The sequence below is a fragment of the Struthio camelus genome, chromosome W, assembly GCF_040807025.1.
Source record: "Struthio camelus isolate bStrCam1 chromosome W, bStrCam1.hap1, whole genome shotgun sequence".
Lineage (NCBI taxonomy): Eukaryota > Metazoa > Chordata > Aves > Struthioniformes > Struthionidae > Struthio > Struthio camelus.
The window spans coordinates 69,714,770-69,741,282 of NC_090981.1; the positions used below are offsets into that span (position 1 = coordinate 69,714,770).

Sequence of the window (26,513 nt, forward strand, 5' to 3'; positions counted from 1 at the left end):
AAAAAAACCCTCAAAATAATTGCTTTATTTCCGGGCTGAATTATTAGATTTTAATAGGGAGAAAAGTCTCATTTAGGAAAGGAAGAACGAAGGCAAGTCCTGGAAGGTTTGGTTGATGACTTTTAACTGATGCAAACAGGGCGCGTAAGACTACAGAGAGGTATTTTACTGCTTCGGTTGCTCAGATACTTTGTGCGCCTCCCAGGTGGCTCGGTTGCAGCATTTCTCGCCCTACTTTCCCCGAAGCAGAGGAGGCCCCGTGCAGGTGGGGGCAGGCTGCCGCTCTGCCCTTTGCTCCCCTCGCAGAAGAAGGGAGTCATCTGCCGGTTCCTGATCCAACGGCAGACGCGCGTGAGGGACGGAGTAACGCCGCGCGTAAGCCTTCGTCGCAACTTGCCCGTGTTTGTCGTGACGGCAGCGCTTTGAGCTCTCCCTTTTGGCGCGTTTGTGAGACCGAAGTGCTGCTGCTGCTGCTCTGTGAGCCGCGGGTTTTGCAGAGCACCAGCGGTTTTGTTGCCTTTGCCGAATCGTACTGAGTGAAAAAGTGGATCTTCAGAATTGCTCTAGCGGCGTTTGAAAGAGTTATAGCTGTGCACTCATTCATATCAATGTCGAATGCTTGGTAGCTGTCTCGTATTTGGAGACTAAAAACGCATTCAAAGTTTTCAGTGGCATTAGAATTACATAGACGCTAAGTATCTTGACTGAAAGTTGCTTTCTTTTTCTTACAATAACGAAATCTTTTGGAGAAACTTCTCTTTTAAAATGTGTCATTTAAAGGGAAAAAAACTCTTACGTTCTTTCGCTAGTATGTGAATATTAAAACCAAAACATATGTGCCTGAAAGTGCATGAAATGGGGTATTTCAGTCAATCTGAATAGTCAGTGATCCCAGACAGCATTTACCTGCTTGTCTGATGGGATTATGTGCGCGTTCGTATAAAATTATATTAATCGCATATTCATTATTCATAGTTATGGCAGTTATAATATACAATAAACAAATACAAGCATAAATTACAGGTCTGTATAGCATGAAATAAATACAAAAATTAGAGATTCTACTTTTTGGTTAGTATTTATCCCCTTCAAATGCCTGAGGTACAGCACCATAATAGTAGTAACAATATAAAGCGGCGTCGCCCGGCTGGAGCCCTTCGTGGCCGGGTCGGCGCTGGTTGCCCAGCCGGGGCTTCGTCCCGCTTCGAGACGCTCTGGCCCCCGCACCCCTGTCCCCAGCTCCCGGAGAGACGGCCAAAAGTTGTCTCGCCGGATGTCCTTTCGTATCGTACGTTCACATTTGAAATACAACACTTGTAAATAAAATGGTCGTTTTGGAGAGTAATTGTGATTTTTTTTTTTTTGGTGGGATATGAAATATTTTGCAGTGCTAGAGTATTTGTTGGCAAAAAATATGATAAAATAGTGGAAGAGCGTAAATGCACAACGTTCTGTTTAACTCGAGTTTTTATGGGTAAGCCGTTGGTATTCTGGTGTATATCTCTCGACATGGTAAAACAACTCGTAACTGTGAAAACTTTCAGTTAGCTGTTAGCCGCTATTTCTTTATCAATAGTAACTCTAGTATCTTGCACTTAGTATCACAGCAAAGGGAAGAAAGGGTGCATATTTAAGACTTGTCATACACAAGCGCAAAATTATATGAAATCCATTCTTAAGGCTGCGAAGTCAAGTGCTTTCATGATAAGCAGCGTGAAGCTGTCTGAAGCGCGTCCGTGGTCTTTCCCACCCCCCTCGTATGACTGCGGTAACAGGCCAGTTTTTAATTGCATGGTCACATGCTGTTTTTCCGTGGGAGTGCTGCCTCGTGCAGGATTCACGTGGAAGGTGGCTCGCTTGACAGTCCGCTCTCCATCCCGCCTGCAGTAATATGTGTTTTTATGTTAGCATGAGACTGTGTTAGACTGAGGTTGGGGAGACATTAAAATGAACACTTGTAAAATAACTTTAACAACTGAAATAGTATGGCTTTTCTCTAAATTTGTGCCCCACTGGAAATGAATGCTGCATGTTCTTGGAAGCATTTCATTCTCTTAATTAATTAAGAGAATTAAGAGCATTTCATTCTCTCAATTAAGTAACCAGCCAACCTTGGGCTTTGTTTTGAGCTCTGGAGATCTGAGATCTGACTTGAAAAGGCAGGTAGAAAACTTGGCCTGTACAGCACCGTAACCCAGACTAAGGCTCGAGATGAAGCAGCTCTGCCCAGAGCAACAGCAGCAGAATCCGAGATCTGACCCGTGCCGCGACAAGTCTGCAAACCCAAAAGCTGTAGTGTTAATTTTTCATTTGGATGAGGAGTTCCCCAGTGCCAGGCTGTTGGTTCAGGGGAAAGGTTATGGCCGTGAAGATCATCGCTTCCTTTGTGCCACATAAGCTCTTTAAAAGCGCGGAGGTGTGTGAGCATCGGTTTGGACTCTGGAAGACCCTTGCCTGCTTTCCAGCGTGAGTTACCTGAGAGGGGTGCACTTTTCTCTCCGGCATCACGCGTGTCGCTTAAATGTGCTGCGCCTGCCAGGCAGTCGTTGCCCAAATTCGATTAGTAGTTCTTAATTGCACTGGAAATAGATGTAAAATGCAGCAACAGATGAACTAGAGCAGGAAACGGCGCGTGTGGGTGCAGGGCCTGTGGGATTGCGAGCTTCTACTGAAACACAAAGTTGGCAGTACTTATTTTGGAGTCAGAATATTTCTGTTGTCGTAGTCTAGCTGTTTTCTAGTTTGCTGTAGCAGGCGAGTTAGTGACTCGATCTTTTTGTGGGACGCAGCCCGTTTGCAACCTGCGTGGGAGTAATTAGTAGCCTGTGGTTGCGATCTCTGCGTCTGACATAGCTGGGAATAAAAGCAGGATGGTTGGCTCACCTCGGGCGGCGTGCTCTGCACAGCCGCGTTCGTTGTGCTTGCAGTCGTTCAGCGCGCCTCCCGCTGTCGTGCCCCGCGCCGCGCGGGAGCCTTCCCCGCGGCCGGGAGGAGATCGAGCGTGCCGAGCAGCAGCCCCGTCTCTGAACATGAGGAAGCGGGTGAGGTTGTTAAACGTGGGTTGGATGGGTTTTTTTGCCCTAGCGCAAAATACTGCTTGCTGGTTCCTTCAAAATGCAGCAAGGGCCAATGCAAACATTTTCTTCTTTGTTTGAAGAAAGATGATGAAGTCACGTCGTACCTACTCGAGGGTACTACCTAAAATAGATTTTAGTCAATTAAAGATTTGAATTGTTGCCGTCCTTTTACCTCCATGTTCTCTCAGCGCGGCAAGAAGAGAAGTGGTTGCAGGTTTAGCGCTTCCGGAAAGAAGCGAAGAGCGCAGCGTGGACTGTTTGGGGATCCTGGTGCTAATACTGCCGTTTCTGTAAATTGGTATCTAACCCACACAGGGCAGTCTGGTTTGTGAAATCCGAGCAGGATGGCAGTAAGGCGGGTCGGTGTTTGGAGGGAGCGGAGATGGACAGGGTGGCTCGGGTTTGCTGGTGACGCGCTCCGCTGTGAAGGCGGCATTGGTGCCGAGAAGCACGTTTTGCAGCGCGATACCTTTCCGGGTGGGAGAGGGCTCAGAGCTGATGCTCTACGTTGGTTGTGCTTTTAAGAAGAGGAAGTTTAGATTTCAGGATATTGACCTATTTTGTCAGTACTCAGAATACAATAAAGCATACCCACTTCTCAGTCTGAGAGAGGTTCTAATCTAGTAATTAGTTCTAATAATAATAACTCATTATAAGCTAATAATAACTTACATTCTGATCATTTCAGTGTCTGGTATTCCTTCTCTTACTTCTCACTTAGTCATGTCTTAAACGCCAGAAATAAAGCGTGGGGTGATTGTGTATGTGAAATGCTTAGACGTACTTTTGTAATAATGCATTTTTAATAACTGCTTGGTACAGGAACAATTTTGTGATTACGAAAGTCTTTCCTTTGGTCCAAAATGCAGAAGCAGTGGCTGTTTTTCCTATTTAATTTTAGCTCTTTTTATTGTGATTGGGAAGGAAGGAGAGAGGCTGGAGATACAGTTAGACCAATTAGCTAAGTAGACGAGTATATTAGACGAGTATTTCAGCTTCCTCCGGCCCTGAAGCCGGAGTTTACGGTTCTGTCATGTAAATCTCGGTGGCTGTTTTTGCCCTGCGCTGGGATAGCAGTGATTTCAGGCGTTGCCCCAGACGTAATCTTTAGTTCTGCTCTTGTTAAACGAGATTTTACAGTTAAACTTTTGTGAACTATTTTTTTTCTGGGAAGACAGTGTGACATTTCTTTCCATATATATATTACTCTAAAGTGATAACCGTGTTTGATTTTAGCTTAGATAACAACTGTTCAAACCTGAAACTGGCTAGAAAGCTTTTTTGGTAAGGAACACTTTAGTAAAAATCTTTGTGGCCTGGAAGTATAGGTTAGCTGCCACAGTATGAAAAGCTGTCAGCGTTAGCAAGTGGATAAAATGTGCTTTCAGTCGTGCTTGGGAACTAGGAAGTACAGCTGAAAATGTTTATTTAACGGAAGAGACATTAAACTGGCAGCTGACAGAACTCCTTTAAGTTTATATGAATGAAGAGAGCGTTATTACAGTTTAGTTAGTAAGAAGATTTTAAAAATATGCTGAAATTTGCCCAATAAGGATTACATTTCAGTATTCCTTTCATTAAATGATAATGAACGTGATAGTTATCATTGTGCTTTCATTCGTGTAAGTGAGGTCGAGGAGTTGATATGCCTTAGATGTAGAAAGTCAGCTGCGATGGCTGTTGTATATTGTAAGATTATAGTCAAAAGCAGTAAAATCAAGGATAAGTGTGTTTTGTTTCATTTAATGGAATCCATGTTTTGCTGCTAGTTTTCCAAAAGTCATTAAAATATACATGAAGACAAATTCCCTTTCGTTTCTTGGAGTTCCTTTCGTTTTTATGGTTTTCAGTGAACGTGGAGTTGAATATTTTCCCCGTTCAGTTGCCTTGTTATAAGTCTAAAGGGTCTGTGCATCAAGAGGCAAGTTAAGCCAATTGGAAATCTTAAGTGTGTTTGCAGGGAGGAGGGAACGTATGTGTCTCGGTTTATTGTTTCTGTTGTTGTTGTTTTTAAACACATTTCCCTGTTGAGGACAAAATTGGTTGATTTTATCACGTTTTTATATAAAAGCATGTTTAATGCAGTAGCTGGCTTCCTACTGGAATAATTGCGTGTTAGAAAGGAATGTTGGTTCTGTTCCTAACGCACCGAAACCAGGGCTCTGCTACGCTGTTATATCACTGCCTAACGCCTCTCCCCGGCGGACGGAAAACAGAGCGGTCCGCCTTGCAGCCAGGTGAAAGGGATGATCTCGTGTCGTGCTGTCTGAAGCTAGCATGTATTTCCTGCTGTTGGGTTGGTTTTTCCATTTTGCAGCTCTGTTGTATGTAGGTTATGAAGATTTAGTGTTGTAAAGGAGACAGCCCGTACAACTGGGAACGGTTCCCCTGGGGGCTGGCGCTGACGGCACGTCACGCCCCGAGTGCAGCCTCACTAGCGCACAAGTGAAAACTGCTTAGTTCTGGCTTGATTTTACGCTTCGTTTCATAACGATATGGCAGCCAAATTTGCTCAGCTGGGGCGATCGCCCCTTCACCGTCACCGTGTTTTCTTTGCCAGGTTAGTTCCTTTTGCCAGTTTCTCCCAGTTTAAAGCCTTTGCCAGACTGCGTCACTGGCTTTTGGCTTCTAGAAAATACCAGCTCAAAGCTCGGTGTGATCTCCCCAAAGCCTCGTATACTTCTGCACCTTGAGGGGATGATTTACACTGACATACTGATCATTGCTTGCAGCTAAGGCTGCCAGTTTTAAAAGTGTCCCATAATGATAGTGCCCCGTCGGCCTCGTCTGGTTACGTGACAGGGCACATCGCTGCGGAGGGTTGCCTTACGTGACTTTCTCGCTCCCCCAGAGCAAGGAGCTTCTGGTGTTAGGCATGAAAGACAGATAAGGAGCTAAACAATAGAAAATAAAGGTTTGACCCACAGGCCTTTCAGCAAGGACGTGAGAGCTGAGTTTATAATACAGAAAACCTCGCTTTTTTTTATTACCCAGCACTTTGTTTGCAGCTCCAAAGTCTTGCGTTCACATGTCTGCAGCGCGGTTGATGAACACAGCGCAGAAGCGTGCCCACACAGTTCCACGTTTCTGCCTGTGGAGTTACCTCTCTATCCCGTGCGTTTGCAATGCAGCACTGCTGGGAGAGCGTAATCTCAGCAGCAGGTTAGTGCCACGCACCTTGCCTCATCACCGGACCCTGGAAGCGTGTCCATCACGTCGCTGCCTGCACACGTACCTACCTTGCTGTGGCCCACAGCCAGCAAATTATGTCCACGTAAGTGTCCTTTGCACAGCCATTCTAGTAACATGAGGTAATCACCCACCAGTATTTCAGTGGTTTGAAAGGTTTGGAAATAACAAAGCTTTAATTTATTTAGAATAGAATTTAAAGATAAGCTGGACTCTGAAACCCATCAGACTGTTTCTGCCATCGTTCCTGCACGGTCCAGGCTCTGGTGATTTAAGTGCATACTTGTGCACTGAACCGTGGTGCAGGGCGTGTGCAGTCTGCAAAGAATGCGGACTTTGAGCTTTTTACCTTAAGCAGAAGCTGCAAGGATTAAAAACCAGTAAAAGTTACTATGGGGATCATGTCACCCAGTTCTGAAATCACCCAATATCTGGGCTGGAATGTGGCATGTGTTTAAACGGCGCACAGAAATAGTACACAACAATTTCTAGGTCAGGAAGCTGGGAACATCATGATCAGCTGAAAATGCCAAGGGAATGGTAGGTGGGTGGAGTGTTATTACCCAACCTGGAGTTTGGCCAGAGCACTAAAACATCTCCCAACACTTCTGTGGGACTGTTGATAACCAGAGCTGATCAGGGCTCACCTCCACGTCTCCAGCGGCTGCCACATACAGCAGTACGGTTTCTCTTGGATCTCTTAATGTTTTTTTTTTTTCTTTTTGTGCCTTGCCCATCCCTGTCCCCTCCTCCAATATCCCATGTCAGTATTGACCAGATATTGCTCTTCTGGTTTGCAGATGTTGATGTTTTGCGGGCCGAGGCAGTGAGCAGCACGGCTCCCCGGTGCCAGAGCGGTCGTGGGAACCCCAGGGTTCGATCGTTCCCAGCCCAAATCACACCCCCCGCCCCGCTCGGGTTCCTCTCCATCCATCCTCCCCAGTTATGCCACTGCAATTATTTGGAGAGTCACGGTGTCAACGAGATCGGGCAATTTATGTTCTTTCTGTAAAGGCAGGTGAATTTCTTGGTCTAGTTCATCGTCTCCTGCTCTAGCACCTGGGGAGGTGTGAGACACCACGCTGCTGGGAGCATAAAGCGAAAGCCTGGGGCCAGGAGTAACCCGGTCTGCTTTGTCACTAAATGCCTTGCATGGGGAAACTGTAGCCGTAACTGTAGATGTTTGTAAGTGGGAATTTCGTTACATAGGTTGGAATTCTTATATCTGTCAATCGTTTATCTGCATTATTTTGTTAACGCTTACTCAGTAGATGCCTGGATGCAGATGTTGATCTGGTGCCTGCAACATTTCGTGCATGCTTGGAATGAGTGTTCAAACTATATTCTTTCAGAAATATACTAATTAAATATTTTGTGACAAATAAGAAATAAAACAGCATTGTGACTAAGATTATGATACTTTCCAATATGTTTTGAAGTACAGCAACTCAGATTGGGTTGAACAAGGCATGACAGATGATCCACTTACCAGCGTTTCTGATTTTGAAACAAGTGATAAGTTTATATTTTGAAAGTAACACATCTTAACCTTTTTAAATGACCTTTTATGTTAAAGCAGAAGAAATCTGATACTATATCAACGTAATAAAAATATATAGTTTACCTTCCACTGGAGACCTTCTACAATTATAGTTTAAAATATCTTTAGAATTGCTCTAGCGGTGTTTGAAAGAGTATTGCTGTGCACTCATTTATATTAATGTCAAACGCTTGGTAGCTGTCTCGTATTTGGAGACTAAAAACGCATTCAAAGTTTTCAGTGGCATTAGAATTACATAGACGCTAAGTATTTTGACTGAAAGTTGCTTTCTTTTTCTTACAATAACGAAATCTTTTTGGAGAAACTTCTCTTCTAAAATGTGACATTTAAAGGGAAAAAAACTCTACGTTCTTTCGCTAGTATGTGAATATTAAAACCAAAACATATGTGCCTGAAAGTGCATGAAATGGGGTATTTCAGTCAATCTGAATAGTCAGTGATCCCAGACAGCATTTACCTGCTTGTCTGATGGGATTATGTGCGCGTTCGTATAAAATTATATTAATCGCATATTCATTATTCATAGTTATGGCAGTTATAATATACAATAAACAAATACAAGCATAAATTACAGGTCTGTATAGCATGAAATAAATACAAAAATTAGAGTATAAATAAATGTTTGAATATAGAAATATATTTTACATGTTGATTTTAAAAATAAATAGGTAGATAAATAGATAGGTATTAGATCTCTTAGGAGAAAGTTCTCAGAGTTAATGAAAGGCTGATTTATAGGAAGGCTAGATTAACTTTTTTTTAAATACAGGCAGGACAAAAAATGAAAGCATGTAGAGCTTTAAACTTGTAAAAGTATAGAATATTTAAACGCATTGTTTGCAGCCACCTTTCACAAGGGGTGTCTTTTCTTGTATCCCATCCAAATATGTTTATCCTTGATCATATATGACATTGTTGATACAACTACTATGCTAATATTAGCATGTGTGGACTATGTGGAAGATAAGGACAAGTAGTCATTAAAATCATTGACATGTCAATTCGTGCCAGTTGGACTCTAATTATATAGCCTTGTGCTAAGTATTTAGATAATATTAGTTATTATATTTTTGCACCTTTATATCCACAGTTTATAAACATCAATCACTTCTAACAATGTTGTACCATTAGTAGACCCCTATCTGCTAAAATAAAAAAATGCGGCCAGTCCTTCAGTTCTGTGTTTGTTTGTTAAAAGCACAAGCATGTACAAGACCCATAATTCCTAGGTTTGATTGCAGCCGCTGAAAAAGTGGGTGCTCAGTTGCTTGTACATCCACCTGTTCTCCTCCTGTCTAATGCCATCTTGTACCTCCACGTTGGAGGCCTTGTTCACAGATGGTGAACTCGGGGACCTGGGGTTGCTGGAGGCAAATCTTACCCGTAAAGAACGAGGTAAGGAAGGCTTGGAGCACCGGGGCCTTTTCTGTCTCTTTCTCACCAGCAACTCTGCCCCGTTCAGCAGCAGGCCCCACGTTTTCCCTCATCTTCATTTTGCTGCTGCTGTACCTGTAGAAGTCTTTCTTGTTGCCCTTCGTGCCCCTTGCCACTTTCAATCCCAGATAGGATTTGGCTTTCCTTTTCATTTCCATCCCTGCATGCTCAGACAGTGTCTCCATATTCCTCCTGGGTCACTTGTCCCTGCTTTCATCTCTTGGACGCTTTCTTTTTCTGCCTGATTTAGTCAGGAGCTCCTCGTTCATCCATGCAGCCCTCCCACCACCTCTGCTTGACTTCCTGCTCATCAGGAGGGATCATTTTTGAGTTTGGAGGAGGTGACCCTTGAAAATCAACCAACTCTGCTAACCTCTCTTCTCTCCAGGACTGTCCCCGCTGCTCTCTCATGTAAAGGGCAACTCCCCTCCTTGCCGTCCCGGCCTGTCCTTCCTGTATCCAACCACAGCAACGCTCCAGTCGTGTGAGCTATCCCACCACGTCTCCGTGATCCCAGTGAGAACTGCGCACAGACCTCCACTTCCTCCTGTTTGCTCCCCTTGCTGCGCACGTTAGCGTACAGGCACTTCCGAGAGGCACCCGGTGGTGCTCGTTTCCCAGAAAAGGCCTGACAGCTTTCCCCATGACGCTGTCCCATCGACACTCCCTTACTTATGTGCATACGCGTGGGGTGGTCCCCCTTCAGCCCTGTGCTGTTGATCACGAGGTCTCTCCTGTCCACATCACCTTGCACCCTTTGCTTGCCCTCCTGGCCCACCCCTTCCTCACTTGATTGTTGGTCGTCATCTCCATCCCCTTTTTTTCCTAATTTAAGGCTCTCCTCACCAGCTTGCCCTGCCTGTGGACAAAGATGCTTTTGCCCCACTTGGGTCAGGTGCTTTCTGTGTCTTCATAGCAGTCCTCTGCCCTCAAGGAGGGTTCCATGGTCATGAAAGCTGAATTGCTGTTGTAGACCCCAGCAGTGCAACCAGTTGTTGACCAGCAGGATCCGTCCGGTCTTCCTTAAGCCCCTTCAAATTATTACATGTAACCATTTCCCTGTGGAAAGTCCTTACCTACCTGTGTTGTACCTCTGTTATTTTCTGATCATACAATTTCTATTTAGGCTGACATGAAGCTAAGCTGGCTTAAGTGTCCTGTAATGGTTACTCACATATGCTCTGCTGTTACTCATATATCTTGTCCTGTTCTGTTTCTAATGGTTACTGTGCATGTCCTGTATTACCTTATACTGGTTATGACATTCAGGCATACTTCAAGAATTAAGATCAAATAGCTCTACATCTGAGGTAATATTTGTCTTTTATTCCAAAATCGAATGCAGTACTCCAGGAAGAAGAAATCTTGTAAGAAAATATAAGGGAGCCAGACTTTCATTGACACTTGCTTATCTAGGACTTCATGCACGCCCAGTAGTTTTCCGGCTTTACTTGAAACTTCCCTTTCCTAAAGGCTGCTGTATCTAGTCTTGTATTTCTGGTGTTTTTCTTTTTCAGACAGATCAGAACATTTCTCGTGCTCATGAAAACTGAGTAGAACCCTTCTAGAAGGGTTGTCTCTCTGAATTAGAGACTGTTCTATAAATGTGTTATCAGTTTGGTTTTCAATTAGTAAGGGCTTATGACTGCTAGAGTAGACGTTTCCCTTCTGAAAAACACATAAACTGAACTTTTCAAAATTAAGATCAATTCAGTACTTTATTCGTGCTTTTTCTATTTAAACGTGACTCCTGTTTTGTGTCAGTAAAGTAGATTTGCTTTTATAAGTTAATTATGATTCATGTGTTGAGATGGAAGGACACTTACTCTGTTTACAAAATGTTTGTGACTCTTCGTTATCATTTGTTATTAATCTCACCATTTCAAAAAAATATTCTTCCAATAATAAACAAATTCAGTCTAGTTACCAGCGTGTCTACAGTTTGGAAGGCAAAAATGATGCCAGTGAAAAAGCTGGAGTCTAATCTTTAGATAGATGTTGTCCTTTTCTAGTGTCTTTAGAGTGCTTTTTTCTCCAAATGCACAGAGTGATATTTCTGGGTGAAATGCTGTAGCTTTAGAGTAATGCTGTTCATTTTTCTAAATAAATTTTCTTGTAAACAAGTCAGCAGAAAGATAATAAATTAGGCAAGAACCCACGAATTGTTCAGCGTGAGATGCTCATCTATCAAGTAGAATTAAGGTGCACATATACCTTCCTAAATTTCAATTAACTTTTGGTGGTTCGTACTAAGATACTGATTGATGCTTTCCTGTCCGTACTTTTTACTAGATGAAGGGCTTATAGGACGGTGCGACTTTATCCCTGGCTTTGCAGCTGGGATATACATCAAGTTGCAGGCTGACTTTTGCATGTGTTTAGCTAGAGGGGGTCACCTTGTCATCTGAATGTTACCCTGAATGTTTTTTTCACATTGTAAGTTGTTTGACACAAATTAGAATTTTAAAGTAGCTCTGTTGTTGTTTCTTACATCTTTTCAAGTCACTTAATACTGATAATGCTTAATAATAACGGTGTGTTTTGTTGTGCCATTGCCTTTAATGATAGCTATCTTCTAAAATTGGTCACTAACAGTACTGTAGGCAAAACATGGCCAAACTCTGCTGCATAACAAAATTATGCATATATTTACTCTGTTCTAAATCTTTCAAGCCATTCTCTTTATTTTATTCCAACGGTTACGACTTATGCTAGTCATTTCTAAAGAAAAGAATATTTACTTCATTTGTTCAACTTAGCTACAAAGACGTGAATTTCCTTTCTTTTCAACTTCCTTCTGCAAGCACTCCGTATTTATTTTAGAAATGGAAGATTGGAAAGATCCTTTTGGTTGCTCCTTTGTTACCCTATGGGGAACATAGACTGTTCTGTTGTTGTTAAAAATGAAAGGCGTCCTGTGTGAGAAATACTAAAGCAACATTGATAAAAGTTCAAATAAGACTTCAGTTAATTTACACTCTGTGAGTCTGCACTAGAACACTTACTGGCATGCAGAACACAGCTAGTATTACATTATTACACCTTTATGATAAAGTGATAAAAAATTTCCTTGTTTTCTCCACCAATTTTAGACAGAAAAAGGTTTTGCAATGAAATGGAAGTTTTTGAAAAGGCATAAATTTAAGCTTTTAAATATTTCATTTTCAAATATTTCACTGGATGCTTGTGATTTTTTAAAAAATGTGTTTTACTAGGTAGAGTGCGATAACATATATTAGTAAGGGCATTTATTTTAGGTAGTGTTTGCATATATCCCCTCATCACACGTTTTAAATGTTGCCTTTCTAAACGACAAGAAATACCAGGTGCATGAGCCTTGCTGCTGGTACTGCTCCAGCAGTACCTTGCCTGGGGAATTCCTTCCTGCTGGAGGCGAGAAGGTTTCAGCGCAGTCCGGTTCCCCCGTGCGGGCTGGGCGCGATGTGCCTTCGAGGAAGCTTGAAGTTCCTGAGGGCTTGGGGGCCGGTGGGATGGGTGGGAACAGAAGGCACCAAGGGGGAAGTGAATCACTCTTCAGTGGATGGTTTTTCCAAGCCTCCGTCGCAGTCCGCGCCGGCTCCCTGAGCTCTGTGCCCCGCTGGCTGTTCGAGGGCTGCGTCCTTCCTCCCGTTGGCCCTCTCCATGCGTCTGCAGTCCTCCTCACGATGGGCGGCGTATCTGCCTGCAGATCTTGGTTTTGCCGTTGGTGGAGATCTGCGAGTTTCAGGCTAGAGTGGGTGGTTATTTTCCTCCTACCTTTCCTGACTTCTGGGAGCTTGGAGGGCCTGTGCTGGTTTGTTCTTGCACTGGATTTTATTAAATTTGCTCCTGACCATTGCAGTAGCTCCTTGACTTGCTCAGTTTTTGGTATTGTTTACGAAGTGGATAGTGTTCAGTGACCAGTTTGGCTTGTAGATTGAAGGGAAGCAGTTAGTATTAGATTATATTTTACTTTAGATTTAAGGAATATGAGAATTGAAAGGGGATTATTTCTCCTTATTTCCCTTTTGTTGGACACAAAAGAGATTTATGAACGTCAACCAGGTGTAATACTAAGCATCCTTTTTTCCCCGCTGTAATTTGTTGGATATCTGAGATTTTGTCTACGCTTGGGATCGGGTAGCCGTGACCAGGTGTCAACGCAATGCCTGCGTTGATGTAATGGGGCAACTCGTACCCAAGAAAATGGAGCGTGGACAATATCAAACTTGTCTGGTTATTCTGAGCACACAGAAGAGAAACGAAGGAGAAATGGAGTATTGGTTTTCTGCGAGATAGATATGTAAAGAAGCTAGATGGTTGGACAGATTAATGTTTTCTGAATAGACAGGAAGTATTTCGTCTCCGCCACGCAGACAGAAGAGAGGCGGTCGCCTTTCAGTTTGAGAGAGCTAGCAGGAGAATAGGAGAGCATGAAAAGTAATGAGATTGTACGTCCTCAGTAAAACTGAATACGGTAACTGCCAGTTTTTAAAAATAACATTCCCTTACTAACACAAGTAGCCATGAGCTTTTGTGTTGCCTTCAAATGTCTTTATTCCAAAGTGGGTTTATGTCCTTTAAATCCAAATTAAAAGGAATGGTGATAACCACGCTTTGGTTCATGGCATGGAGCACGCAATAAAAATAAAACTTCATGCCGCTGTACAAAAGGGGAGTCTCCGTCTTACAAAGCGGGCGGGCTCATCTTTTCGCTGACTTTGTTCTCTTCAGAAGGAAATACATTAAAATAAAGCCTTGACGTCTGGCAGGTGATCGCTGGAACAGAGGAAGGCAGAGCTATTTGAAATTGCCCTGGGGTGTGAAAGAGGAAATAAGAAATCCCAGTGTCGCTTTTATTGCTGTGAAGGGGCCTCTCGGGGATGCTGGGGCAGGGCCGGGGGGAGGCGTGTTGCACCGCACTGCACCATATTGCACCGCACTGCATTGCACCGCACTGCATTGCACCGCACCGCACTGCACCATATTGCACCGCACTGCATTGCACCGCACCGCACTGCACCATATTGCACCGCACTGCATTGCACCGCACCGCACCGCACTGCACCATATTGCACCGCACTGCATTGCACCGCACCATATTGCACCGCACTGCATCGCACCGCACCGCGGCCCTGATGTGCACCAGCGCCTGGCCAGGGCTGCTCCAGGCGGGCATTAAGGTTTGCTTTTAAAAATGTAAAAATTTGGCTGGTGGCTGCAGTATCTCTCCAGTGAACTAGTTTTTCCTTCTGTTTAGTGTTTCTTTTGTATGTGTGTGGTTTGTTTTATTTGTTTGTTGTTGTTTAAAGGCCTGTTTAACCTCCTCTAGGTTTATGCACCGACCTGGAAAAGACCACTAATGGTCATCACCGCCCTGTCAATAGATCTAAAAAAATATAATTTGATAACTCTACTTGGTAACTGGCACGCTGAAATTATCAGAAGTTTGATAAATATTATTTGAAAGTAAACAAATAAGAAAGTCTTTATCATAATGCTGAAAAGCATCTTGAAGGTATCTTGCTTTCCATGGTCTAACTCTAAACATACCTTCCTGTCCTCCTGTGTTGTCCCCTTCTTCTGCCAGTCCTCGACTATGTCTCTGGGTTTGGAGTATTTTCATGCTCTTGTGGTACGGATAGAAATAAAACGCCAGCAACTCCAAAGCGATAGTGAAGACACAGGGAAAAACCTGGTGCTGGATGAGCAACCCAGGGGAAACCTCGGTGCTGGCCGAGGGTTGGGTTACAGACCGGAGGAGTTAGGGTTTATTCGCCGAGCTCTGCAGTCTCCCTAGGGTGGCTGTTTGGTGGCAGGGCAGGAGCAGCGCGGAGCGGCGAGGGGGGCCCCCGCCGAGGAGGTTCCCGCAGGGCTGGAGCGCTCTGCTCCCCGTCGCGCTGGAAAGGCCGAGTGCAGTGTGTGACACGTGGAGGAACTGGTCCGGAAAGGAGCTTCTGATCCAGGCAGTCCAGGCCTCTGCTACTGATAAAAGACGATCGTTTATCAAACTGTTATCTTAAAAACAATAGACCAGAGAGGAGAAATTGCTCCTTATTGATATGCGCAGTCTGGGCGCAAATCAAGGTTTTGTGAACACAGTTTATTCGCGTTATATAAGGATTCATCACATCTCTCCGGCTTGGCACTTCTGCCAAAGCCTGTTACTATTGAAAATGATTTCACCGGCCACCGCTTGAGGAAGCGACTGAGCGTAGAGATGAAAGGCGTGTTTGGAACAACTCTTAAAACATGGGGGTTTTTTTGTTTTGGGGGATTTTTTACCTTCCACTTGTCAAACTCAGCCAATTCTAATGGTCTTGTAGGAAATCCTGGATGTATGTAGTTCTTGACTGCTTGTGCGCGTGTGTTAGCGGAGCAGTGCTCCCTTCGGAGGAGAGCAAGACATCGCGAGAGCTGCTGTCTCCTGACTGACCCCCGGTCCAGGGTCTGCGTAACGAAACAAATACTTCAAGGACTTTGTAAACACCAGGAGGGTAAAGCTAAAAGCTATGAACGTTTATGAACTATAAATCATACTTCGCTGTCGTGATACATCTTTTGTAATGCGATGTTGAACATTAGCAAATATAATCATTCAAAATAAGTGAAGGATATATATTTTCCTCATAGCTTTATTCTTGACTTCCATGGATATCATTGGATAAAAACTGCCCGGAGGATAATGAAGAAAAGTAAAAATCTGTTTTAAGTTGTAGGCTGATAATCACCTGCATGCTGTTTCTTCACTGTTAAAAGTGGACTACTGAATAACCTTAAAAAAAGATTAAAATATGAACAAGAATTCGTGGCGTAATATACAGCTAAACAGGCAGGCTTGTGTGTCCGCACTTTTTAAATTTAGTGAGAAGGAGATTCTTGGAATAGACGTAATCATAGAAGAAATGTGAAAAATAAGTCATTGGAAACATAATACATGATAAAGTAAGGAAAAGGTTGATGTGTCCTGTGAGGTGACTTATCTGGAAGCTCAGACCCCAAGACAAGAAAATGGGGGCTCTCTGCATGGCTATTTTTTAATTGAACTTCATTACTTTGTTAGTTTTTGAGCTTATGCCAGGAAAATGTAACTTTGAAGATAATTAGTAAACTTAAAGTAGTGATGATTAGGAATTTGATAAATGGATACATAAGGAGAGATTGAAGACAGATATCATAGGTAGATGATAGCTCTGAACATCTTACCATCATACACTTTCCCAGTACTTTCGTGTTTAAATGCTGTTGGTATTTTGTTAGATAGTCGTAGTCTACAGTGAGAAATGCATAAAATGGTCATGCATATTAGCTCTTGTTTCTAGTATTTTTTGCTATTTTAACTATTTAGCTCTGTTCAGTGTCAAGGAAATTTTGGCACAGCAGAAGGTTACTGTGCGTAATCTAGCGACAGTGGCATTTCAGTTCTGTACCTTGCTCCATTTTTACATTGTCCCCAAAACTTCTAGTCCCATTGCTGTTTGGCAGCCACAGTGGATGAAAATGTGCCACAATCCTTTCGTTAGTTGTGTTGAGCTCTTTTCGTGATATTCTTAACTTGTGTATGAAATTTATTTTTCTTGCAAACTAGAGTCAGTAGCATTTGCACTTTATAACAAATGAAATTATAGCATCCATAGTTTACTGAATTGCTGAATTTGGAGGTTAAAATGATGGTTGAGAACAGTAATGTCTGTAGATAAACTGCTTTGTCTAAAAATAACAATAATTAGGAATATTTGTTTAGTAATCAGAAACTCAGTGCCTAAATGTTAGAAATGTTGGAGGTCTATAGGGCACAGTTCCTTTTACAAAACAAAAATGTTCCCAAATGCTAAGCGTGGATAAGCAGAAACCAAAATAATTCTTCTTGTAAATGTATGTTTGTAGTCAAAAGTGTAGCAGAAGGATTCGCCCGCGCAAGGACCTCAGGTCTGGTGAAGACGACGGTGTTCCCCCTAGGATTGAAGTAGCCAAGGAAATAATTTGTTTAAGCTGTCGCTGCAGCTGACGGGCAGAGGGAGGACAGAGCTAAGGGCTTGCTAATGGCTGGTTCCACCCTGCACCACAGCCACCCCGGTTTCCTTGTAAGGCTGCTTTTACTTTTTACTTCTGAAAACTTGGTCTAGGTAGAAGTGAAGACTTTCAGTGTCCACCTGGAATTTGCACAGTTGTCGTAGCCCGGTTGCAGTTGTGGCTGTGGCCGCCGCCAGGCTGCGGAGCCGCTGGAAATCCCGGCAAAGTCAGCGAGTCCAGGTGGGTGCAGCAGCTCCGGGGCCTCGGGGCTGCGTCCAAGTCAGGGCTGTGGCGCACGTACAAGCGTCTTTACTCGCGGCATGCGTCAGGTGCATCCGGCTGGGTACTCGCAAGTCATCTCTGCAGCACAAGCCTGTATGGGCCTGCTGTGAAAACCCCGGAGGGAAGCGCGTAGAGTCGTCTCCTCGTCCCGGCTGCCTGCGCCAGTCGGTAGTCTGCCCCTCCAGCCGCGGGACCCTTCCCCGCGCGCGCCGTGACACCCCGTCCGGCCCTGGTCGCGCTTCCGTGTCTGACCAACCTGAGACTTTTCCCTTTCCGTGAGCTGGGCTGTTCTTGAGCCAAAAGCTGCATAAACAGATCTGGAAATAGATAGGTTTTTCAATGAGTAGTTGCTATTTGAGTAATTCTGCTGAAGTGGGAGGCGGAGGGTGCTTGGTATTTGCCAATATTAAGGGAGAAATTGTTAAATTCTCTAAAAGCAATGCGTGTTGCCAGGTTTTTCTGATAGTTGCTAGGAAGAAGATTACTAATCAAACTTCCATAATCAAAAATCTGTTAGGTATTTCTGTTTAAAGATAGAAAGAGTGTAGGCCCTTTGGTGCAGGTATTCTTTTCATGTTGCTGTGTGGGCATGTAGCACAGTAGCATGCGTCCGTGCTTTGGCGATCTTTATGCTATCTTTGTAGCAAAAATAGCATTCTTATGGTGCTACCATACAAAATATGGATTTTAATATTAAACTTAATGCCCTGCTATGACAAATATGTAAACTTGGCTTTAGAGCAGCAGTATGCACTTCCTGGAATTCTGTGCATAGTGTGGTTATAAATAAGCAGCAGGTTATTTGGGAATCACTAGGGCTGATATCCTGTATCATAAACAGTATCTGGGAGAATTTTTTTTCCCGGACAGACAATTGATTTTTGATGAACGCAATATATTTTTTTTTGAAAATTAGTATCTTAGAAGATTAATGAATACCAAGTGCGAATCTAGTTTTCTTTATTCTCCCACCTTGGTGACTGAAAAATGTGTATGGAATTCAGTTGATGGGGTTATGAATAGCACTTTAAATACCCAGTAATAAAGGTAAAGCTCTGATGGAGAAATAGGATAACCTAATGTTACCAGAGTTCATTTGATTAACGTTCTGGCTTCTTGAGTGAAGTGTACAGTCTTATGCTCTATATAGGGGCCTGAAAATGCAGGATTGATATGTGTATGATTTTTCTATTAATTGGCAGCAAGTAAAAAGATGAAGTGGCAAACATTGTTAAGTCCTCAAAAATAGCCGTAAGAAATGTCAGAAATCAGAGGATGTGCGCTTGTGCTGATGTAGTAAGCGGACACGATAGGCCAAGGCAACGCCGTTGCGGTTCCGAAGGAGCGTGGTGTTCAGGTGGTTGGAGCAGCTTTGGAGACGGCTTTCGAACTCTACAGGAGAGCTATTGAGAAATCTTGTTTGATTATTGTTTTTTTCCTCCTGCTGGAAGCTTTCCTTGTTAGCCCTTCTGTGGAGATGTAAGATATTTTAATTTACCACAACTAAAAATCTTTTAACTTTCCGCACAGAAGTGTTGGGAGCATCAGTCCTGTTATACTTGTCACCTTTTTCTAAAGATTTTACATGATTAATACAGTCTATTAAAGCCAGTCAATCTGTTGGGAAGCTCTTTGAGCTTGCTGTATACTACAGAACTGGTGCAAATCTGATTGGACTAATTGCATCACTGAAGGACAAGGAGGGTCAGGTTTTCTCTGTAGTCTGCACGTCAGTAGATTTTCTGCATTCAGGTGGGCAGTTTGAAAACAAATCCACAGTAGTGCTTTACATCCGTGGAGCTCAAAGCAGTTGACAAAGGAAGATGGAAACAGTGGGAGACCCGGATTCAATAACCTGCTGGGTTTGTCCAGAGCTCTAAAAATCCGAAGCAGATCCTGGGAGGGGTGTCCAAGCCTTCTGGGTTTTAATTGACCTGCCTGATGGAAAAGATTTACCTGTTTTCTGGATTATACTTTGCATGGTGTGCACCTTAGCTGTATTACAGCTTGTTAATATTGCCTTTATTCAGATAGGATGCTTATGTAACTGCTCTGATTTTGCTAACACCAGCGTGTTTTGAAAGAATGCTTTGCTGCAACTCGCATCCGAGAGACCCTTGTGAGATGCAGAACCCTACTGGCATTCGAACTGACTTGGTTTTTCCAGATTACTGTTGTAGATAGCACACGTTGCCCTTGACATATGCAAGGTAAACAAAAGCAGTAGATTTCTGCTTTGAATTTTGGAATTGGAATTGTTCAGGCCATCAGTTTTGTTGGAAGCTGTTTACAGTAGAACAGTAATATGCAAGCGGTATTCCAGAAGCATGGAGTTGCATTTTATTGTCACATTTAAGGTATCAAAAGTGTGACTCGTTTATTTTCTAGTTGCTTTTAAAAATAAAGTAGAATTGATTTAAGAAAATAGTTTGCTAAGAAATAATTTTTAGATATCTAGTGCTGCTTTGTAAGCAGTTCAATCATAAAGCTAAATGCATGTATTTTTGAGGGCGAGATGACTATGGAAGCTAGTAATGAGCTCTTACATTTCTTGCATTCAGCTCACCAGTTGAGTGCTGATTAGTTCTGCATGTTGCTGAGACTTCCATAAGGCACTTCACTTTTGCCTGTAGTACTGTATTTTCAGTGGGAATAGGTCTTTTGTTCTGAACACAAAGTCAATCTCTAATAGTACCATTATTTCTCTTGCAGAACATTGTTAAGAACATGGGCAGGATTAGATGATCCACTAGATTTAAAAAAGCATATCTGCAAGAAGTTGACGTTTTTTGTTGCTCTTATTGTAAACATTGTTCTCAAAGAGCGTTTGTCCTTCATTAGTATATTTAACATCATTTTAAACCTATAAATAGCATTAAAATCGACTATATTCCTGCAAGATGGCATTCACACTGACAATAAAAATTGTGAATGCCTTTCCTGGAGCTGCTGTTGCTAGAAGGTATCTCCTTTGCAGCTGAAGCTGTTGGTTTCAACAATAGGAGCTCCTCAACAAAGGAATTTCTTCCTTTGAATTTCTTAATTCAGTGGTCATCGCCATTGACAGTTTAGTGCAGATTTTGACTTCTCAGATGGTATTGGTCACTGTTGAATCTCTGATGTAAACAGATAAAAATGGTATTGAGGGGCTTGATCTTTTCAGGTGTTTAATACTCGTAATTTTATCACACAAACACAAAACTATATTACCTGCCCGAAAGGCTTTACCGTTTCGTTCTTATGTGAACCTACCAGTCTTGAGGGTAGACTGACAACCGGTGCATGTTTGGATGACTGTTTCTGTGCACGTCCCCTGGGGTTGAAGACGAGGGACAAGGTGTATTAAGTGACTTTTTCCAGACCCTCCAACTGTGATCAAACTGATGGTGAAGAACTTTCATCTCTTCTTTTTATTCAAATAAATACAGCAAAGTAGTATTCATCATCTTTATATAGATATAACTTGCATAAGTGAATTTGTGGTGACTCTGTGGCCTGCATGTTGGTATAACCACGTCCACGTGCCTTAACTGAAGCGGCGTATGAGAGGAACCAACAAGGTGTGACGTGCAACACACCTCAGGTCTTCGGGTGGGGACTGAAGGATTGCTCAGCAGACTAGTTACGGGGATGTGTAACTGTAGCTCACGCAGTAAGCGTTCCAAATTACTGGAACAACGTTCTTTTTACCTTTTTTTTTTTTTTTTTTAAATCTGATACTTATTTCTGCATGGTAAAGTGATAAAAACAGTTTTTTTATTTTGGGGAATATGTTTACAATTCATGCAGTTCTATATTGCCTGGTTGGCTGTTGGACTTTTTCCTACTCCCAAGAGTTATCAAGTTTTTATATGAGATTCTCTTATTTAAAACAAAAACAAAAAGGTTTAACATGGATGTTTCAACTATATGGTGAATGGTAGTTTCACTTCACTTTTGAAATGCCTGTAGAGACTATAATTTACTTTACTTGGTGCATTGAATTATGCATAGGTTGTCAGAGGAAACATTAGGAGAAATACTTCAGTGTTTAACGTACACACTGTGGACTAAGAAACTGTTCTGGAGTGACGCAGAAAGTGCTCTGCTGAATGAAATAGGTAAATTGTCACCACAAATAACGTGCAACAAATAAAAGGGTAGAAACCAGTAATTGCTAAAATAACGATCCTGAGCCATCTTTATTCTTGCTTCGTTGTGGCTAGATTGCTGTTTATCACTTTTTTGCTCTTGCTGATTTAAAGATGTACTTAAGAGGTAAAATCACTCCTCTTTCTGTTTTTTTCTGTTTAACAGACTAGAGACGACTTCCTAGGCCAAGTGGATGTGCCGCTTAGTCATCTTCCGGTAAGCAGTGCTTTTGTCGCAGTGTGCTCTTTTGCCATCACCAGATGTGAAAAACTTTGATGTTAGGCAGAACTTATTCCCATAAGAAGTGCAGTTAATTTTTCTTAAAGCAAGCATTCCCGAGTTAGCATTGTAAGCTTAAAGAAGAGTCTTCCAGACACAAAGCCCTACCAGCCACAGGAGTTTTGGAGAAATTGTTCCCCTTGCGGAGGCTAGAGAGACAGGAATTTTCTGACATCTGTTAAATTTCTCAGCATCCAGGATTTCATCCACTTCTCATCCTGATGGCTTTCTTAAGATCCTTGGCTGATCTCAGTCAGTTGATGGATGACGTGTGGCCCGTGGACTGGTCATTTCTCACCTCACCATCTGTGACTGTTGTGTTGCTCATCTCCTGGCTTCTTTCTTGTCTTGCTTTTCCCTTACAGTTGGAACAAACTCCGTTTTTTCCAGAACTTTTGTTAAAAAGCGTTATTTTATTTCATTTTTTGTCCTACTCATCTTTCTAATTATGTCCATCTAAATTATGTACTGTTAAGGCTATGGGATGATTCTTTTTCTGTATTACTTCAAACTTGTAGCCAGTAGCCACAGACTGGTATCAGAGAAATTGCTGAACCATCATGAGAGGTTCTTAAGAAATTACTGAAAACTCAGTCCATCTGAAAATGTTACAAAAATTACTGATTTTTGACCACAGCAAATTTGATTAAAATCAATTATTGTATTGATTACTCATTGGAAATATTATCCAAAGAACTCTGACAGAATAATGCAAATACAGTGTGATATTCATGAGTGCCGTCGCACATGTAGCAACATTAGACATTGATGTTAGGCATTATTGATAATAATAATTGTAAAATCTATTGTCTTGTCAGAGCATACCTTATAGTTTTTAATATGCATGCATATAGCATTTAACATCTATATATGTATAATATAGCTTATTTCTGTAAGAGGTGTTAACCTGTAAGAGGTTCGCTATGTGATAAGGTAAGTGTTTTAGAGTTTTTTTCCAATTTTAAACAGTTCAAATACATTATATAAGGATGGAAAAAAAGGAGTCCACTTACAAAGGGAAAGCTGATACTTTTTTTTTTTTTTTTTTTTTAAAGTTACACAGTTTGACTATTTGGGCTAATGCCTGCTTTCAGTGTCATCGTTTAGTTACAGATGTTTCCTGACACATCAAACCGTAGCATTGTAGCGGTACCTCGGCATATTTTGCACGAGTAGGTCGAGCCTGGGTTAGCGAGGTAGGACAACTCCGTGCTTGGCCACTGGGCTGTGAATGAGCCATGAGGATGGGAGGGCTCGGGACGCGTCCGCCCTGGGAAGCGTTGCGGCGAGCGCGTGCGTCTGCCGGGGACTGCCGCCACGGCTGCGTCGTTCAGGGTTATCCCAGTACGTTGCGAGCTCTCGCTGGGAGAGGTTACGTGCACAGCAGACAGAGCGTACGGTGGGTATAAATCCAGGTTTTACGGCTCCTGACGCCGCCGGCTCCCCGGCTGCAGTTTAATGAGCGTCAGCTGGGGCAGACCCTGGCCGTTCATCTCCACCCGCTGGCTGCCTGCTTGGCTGCGCGGGGACGGCTGCTCGCGTGGTGACCTGGATCTGGGAGCTGGTGGGGGTTATAAATAGCTGGTTAGTTTGGGGTGGTTATTTTTAACTCGGACTAGCCCCTTGGTCCGGTTTATCAAATGGCCACACAAAGGGTTGTACCGATAGCCAGGGAGGAAACTGCTGAAACCAGCGCTGCTGCTGCTGGACGGGGCGCTCGGGCCCAGTTAGCGACTGGTGTCGCTCTTGGGAATGGTCCCGTCAGGTGACCTGCGGAGGTGCTCTGCTGCTGGACACCAAGTTCACGGGGACACGTGGGGTCAGAGGGAGCCTGCCGTGGGGAAAGCCAGGGAGTGCAGATGAGCTGAGCAAGCTTCGGGAATCCATGGAAAATCAGAACGCTGCAGAAACGTGGTGGCATAGTCTTTATTTCAGCTGTGCTTGGTTTCTTTGCCAGCAGTAAGAGTTCCAAGAGCAGATAATTACAAATAATTGAGCTGGTATGATGTGGGACACTGAGCCCGATCGTTTTACTGCCAACAGTTAAACGTTTGGAGTGGTTGATTTGGGAGACGGGTTGGGCTTTTTTTGTTTATTTCTTTTGGTTTCTTAAGAAACGGAGGGATTCCAAGTGTGAAGCTTTTCCTGTAATTCTGTAAAACTCCAGCTGCCCTTTGGTTTCCTTCTGGCGCCCAGGATTCTGCACAGCCGCAACGCAGCAAGCGCAGTTGCAGCCTCGACTAAGTGGCCTTTCCACGCGCTGTCTAACCCCGGGCAGCGTCGCCCTCCTTTCGTTCCAAGAGCGGAGAAGTGACCGAGCTCTGGCTCTCTGGAAATTATATCTTAAAACTCCATCTTGAGGTTTTCACAGATCCCGCTTTTCATATAACCTGCTCCCAGGAGGAAAGTCCACGTTCAGGGACTAGTGAACAGTGCCCTCAACGTAATCTTAGTCCGATGAAGTCAGTGATTTTTAACTAGTTTGTTTTTAAAAGGCATAATGAAGATGGGTATTTCACGAGGAATTATTTCACGCAGAGCCTGCCATCAGAGGAAGCAGAGCGCTGGCACGCAGAAGGCCCCCGGGCCGTTCAGGCTGCGTGAAGTTTGAACTTAGCCTCCGTCCGTGCCCTGGGCTGACAAAGCTCTCTGCCTCGCTAAGAAAACTTGCTTTAGTAGGTATGAAGTATGCGTCTATAGTGCTGCCATCCTGCGCTGCAAAGCACGCCGCCGCCAGGACGGTTTGCAAAAAGAAGTAAAAATGGGTAATTTACTTCGTGGATACATTTGCTTCGGTTTCAGTATTCCAGTAGTACTGTACGACCTTTCAGGTTTTTTCACTTATTAGTCGAAAAATCCAAAATGAGCTTTGCAGAAAAAGTTTGTGCCAAAAAAAAAAGTTTCTTTTGTCTTTTTGTACTCACATTATACTGCTACCCTAGGCTTCAAAGCTTGATTGCATGACTGAAGAAAGCATTTAAATTTGAAAGCCATGGGGGACACAGTGTGAAACACAACAGTTGTTTTTCATTTACTTTACAAATAACAAAAAATACACTTTCTATTTCACAAAATTTTCCATTTTTATATATCAGTTGTTTTATACTTGGTATACGTATTTTGTGGTATTTTGTTATATATTTTGGATGACTAACATTATCTAAACAGAGATTTGTTTTTAGTTAATGTTTAGTAAATGTTGTACAAGTTCATCTTAACAGCGTCCGTGAGGTTGGAGGGTTTTTTGGAATTGGGATGTGTGAACATGGTAATTATGGAAGGTACTGAAAGATGTTTACATCAAAATAAAAGTGTCAATTTTAGCAGGAGTACTTTTATTTCTTCCTGAATTTGTCCTCTTGCTATTGATGGACCTTATTGTGGGGGAAGCGGGTGGGATGCTTTATAATTACTTTGACACTGATGTTTAGTTGGATGTGGGTATTATGGCTGTTGGCCTATTAATTGCAGTAGTTGAAGAATATGATGGAAGGATCAAAAACATACTCTGATGAAGAGAGGTCACTCCCCTCTCATCATATGTGCTGTATTGCATGGGATTATTTTGTCAACGTGTGTATATTTCTATTTATATGAAGGTATCCATACATAGGAAATGTGTGTGTATACATTATCTCTCAAAATAGCATGTACATAATGGTTTAAAAAAACCCTCCAGTATTAAGCTATATTTGTCCTGCAAACGTTGTGCTAGAAAATAGAAAGTCATGAGAGACATAGTGTATGTGCAGTTCGCAGACCCAGGTAGGATCCTTTTTAGTAAACTTTACACTTTCAATTAAAAAGCAGCAGCAAGAGTTGAGGCAGAGCTGCAGGCGTGTCGCGCGCCCGGTGCGAGTTGCTTTGAGGAATTAGCAGCTTTCCGGGTTCCTCCATGTTCTGTCGGAAGGCGACTGCTCTGCTCTCTCACTGGGGCTTACCCAGCACGTGGTCACGCCTGCGTCTCTTTCTAGCTCCTGTTTAAGCAACAGAACGATAAGAATATTTTTTGAATCATTTTAAAGCTTCCTGCTGTCTTTACGTAGAAAAATCCAAGACCGTAAAATTTCCTGGCGCAACTAGTGTGCTGAAAGGGCAAAGTTTTGCAGCCCAGAGCTCCCCATCTCCTTCCGCTGGGGCGCGCTGGAAAGGGAAGGTGATTCCCAGGCAATCCCTTGGGATTCTCACCCTCCATGTTCACAGATTACTTCTTCAGCTCCAGAAGCCACTTTTTTCTCCAAAATTTCCCCTGGGGAAGCTGCTGCTGCGGTCTCAGAGCTGGCCCAGCAGCGTCCCCACGCGGGGTTACCTGCTGGGGGTGAGGTCCCGCGCTCTCTAACGAGGAGCTGATTACGGGACACTTAACTCAGGTGTGTGCACTAATTTGATGCTCAGGGAAGTGTGTTGCATAATGCCTTTCTTTAGGGTCTAATACATATTTTGCTCATTCGTCCCTTCAGGGCCTTAATGAGAGACTTCAGGGTGTATTTTTAAACAAACGTTTGCTTTCTCATTCCAGCTGCGCTGCTGATATGTTCGGCAAAATCCTCCTTCTGCCCTAATACAGT

The 26,513-nt window shown here is 43.0% G+C and overlaps 1 protein-coding gene across 20 annotated transcripts in view; it reads left to right on the forward strand.

Annotated features, from left to right (window-relative positions):
- The window catches only part of LOC104138472 (NEDD4 like E3 ubiquitin protein ligase), a 215,281-nt gene that overhangs the window by 131,609 nt on the left and 57,159 nt on the right, over nt 1-26,513 (forward strand). For all 20 annotated transcript variants that reach the window (XM_068924507.1, XM_068924509.1, XM_068924505.1 and 17 more), the window contains one exon: nt 21,832-21,882. In XM_068924507.1, the coding sequence (XP_068780608.1) occupies nt 21,832-21,882 (51 nt within the window). The remainder of the gene's footprint in view (nt 1-21,831; nt 21,883-26,513) is intronic.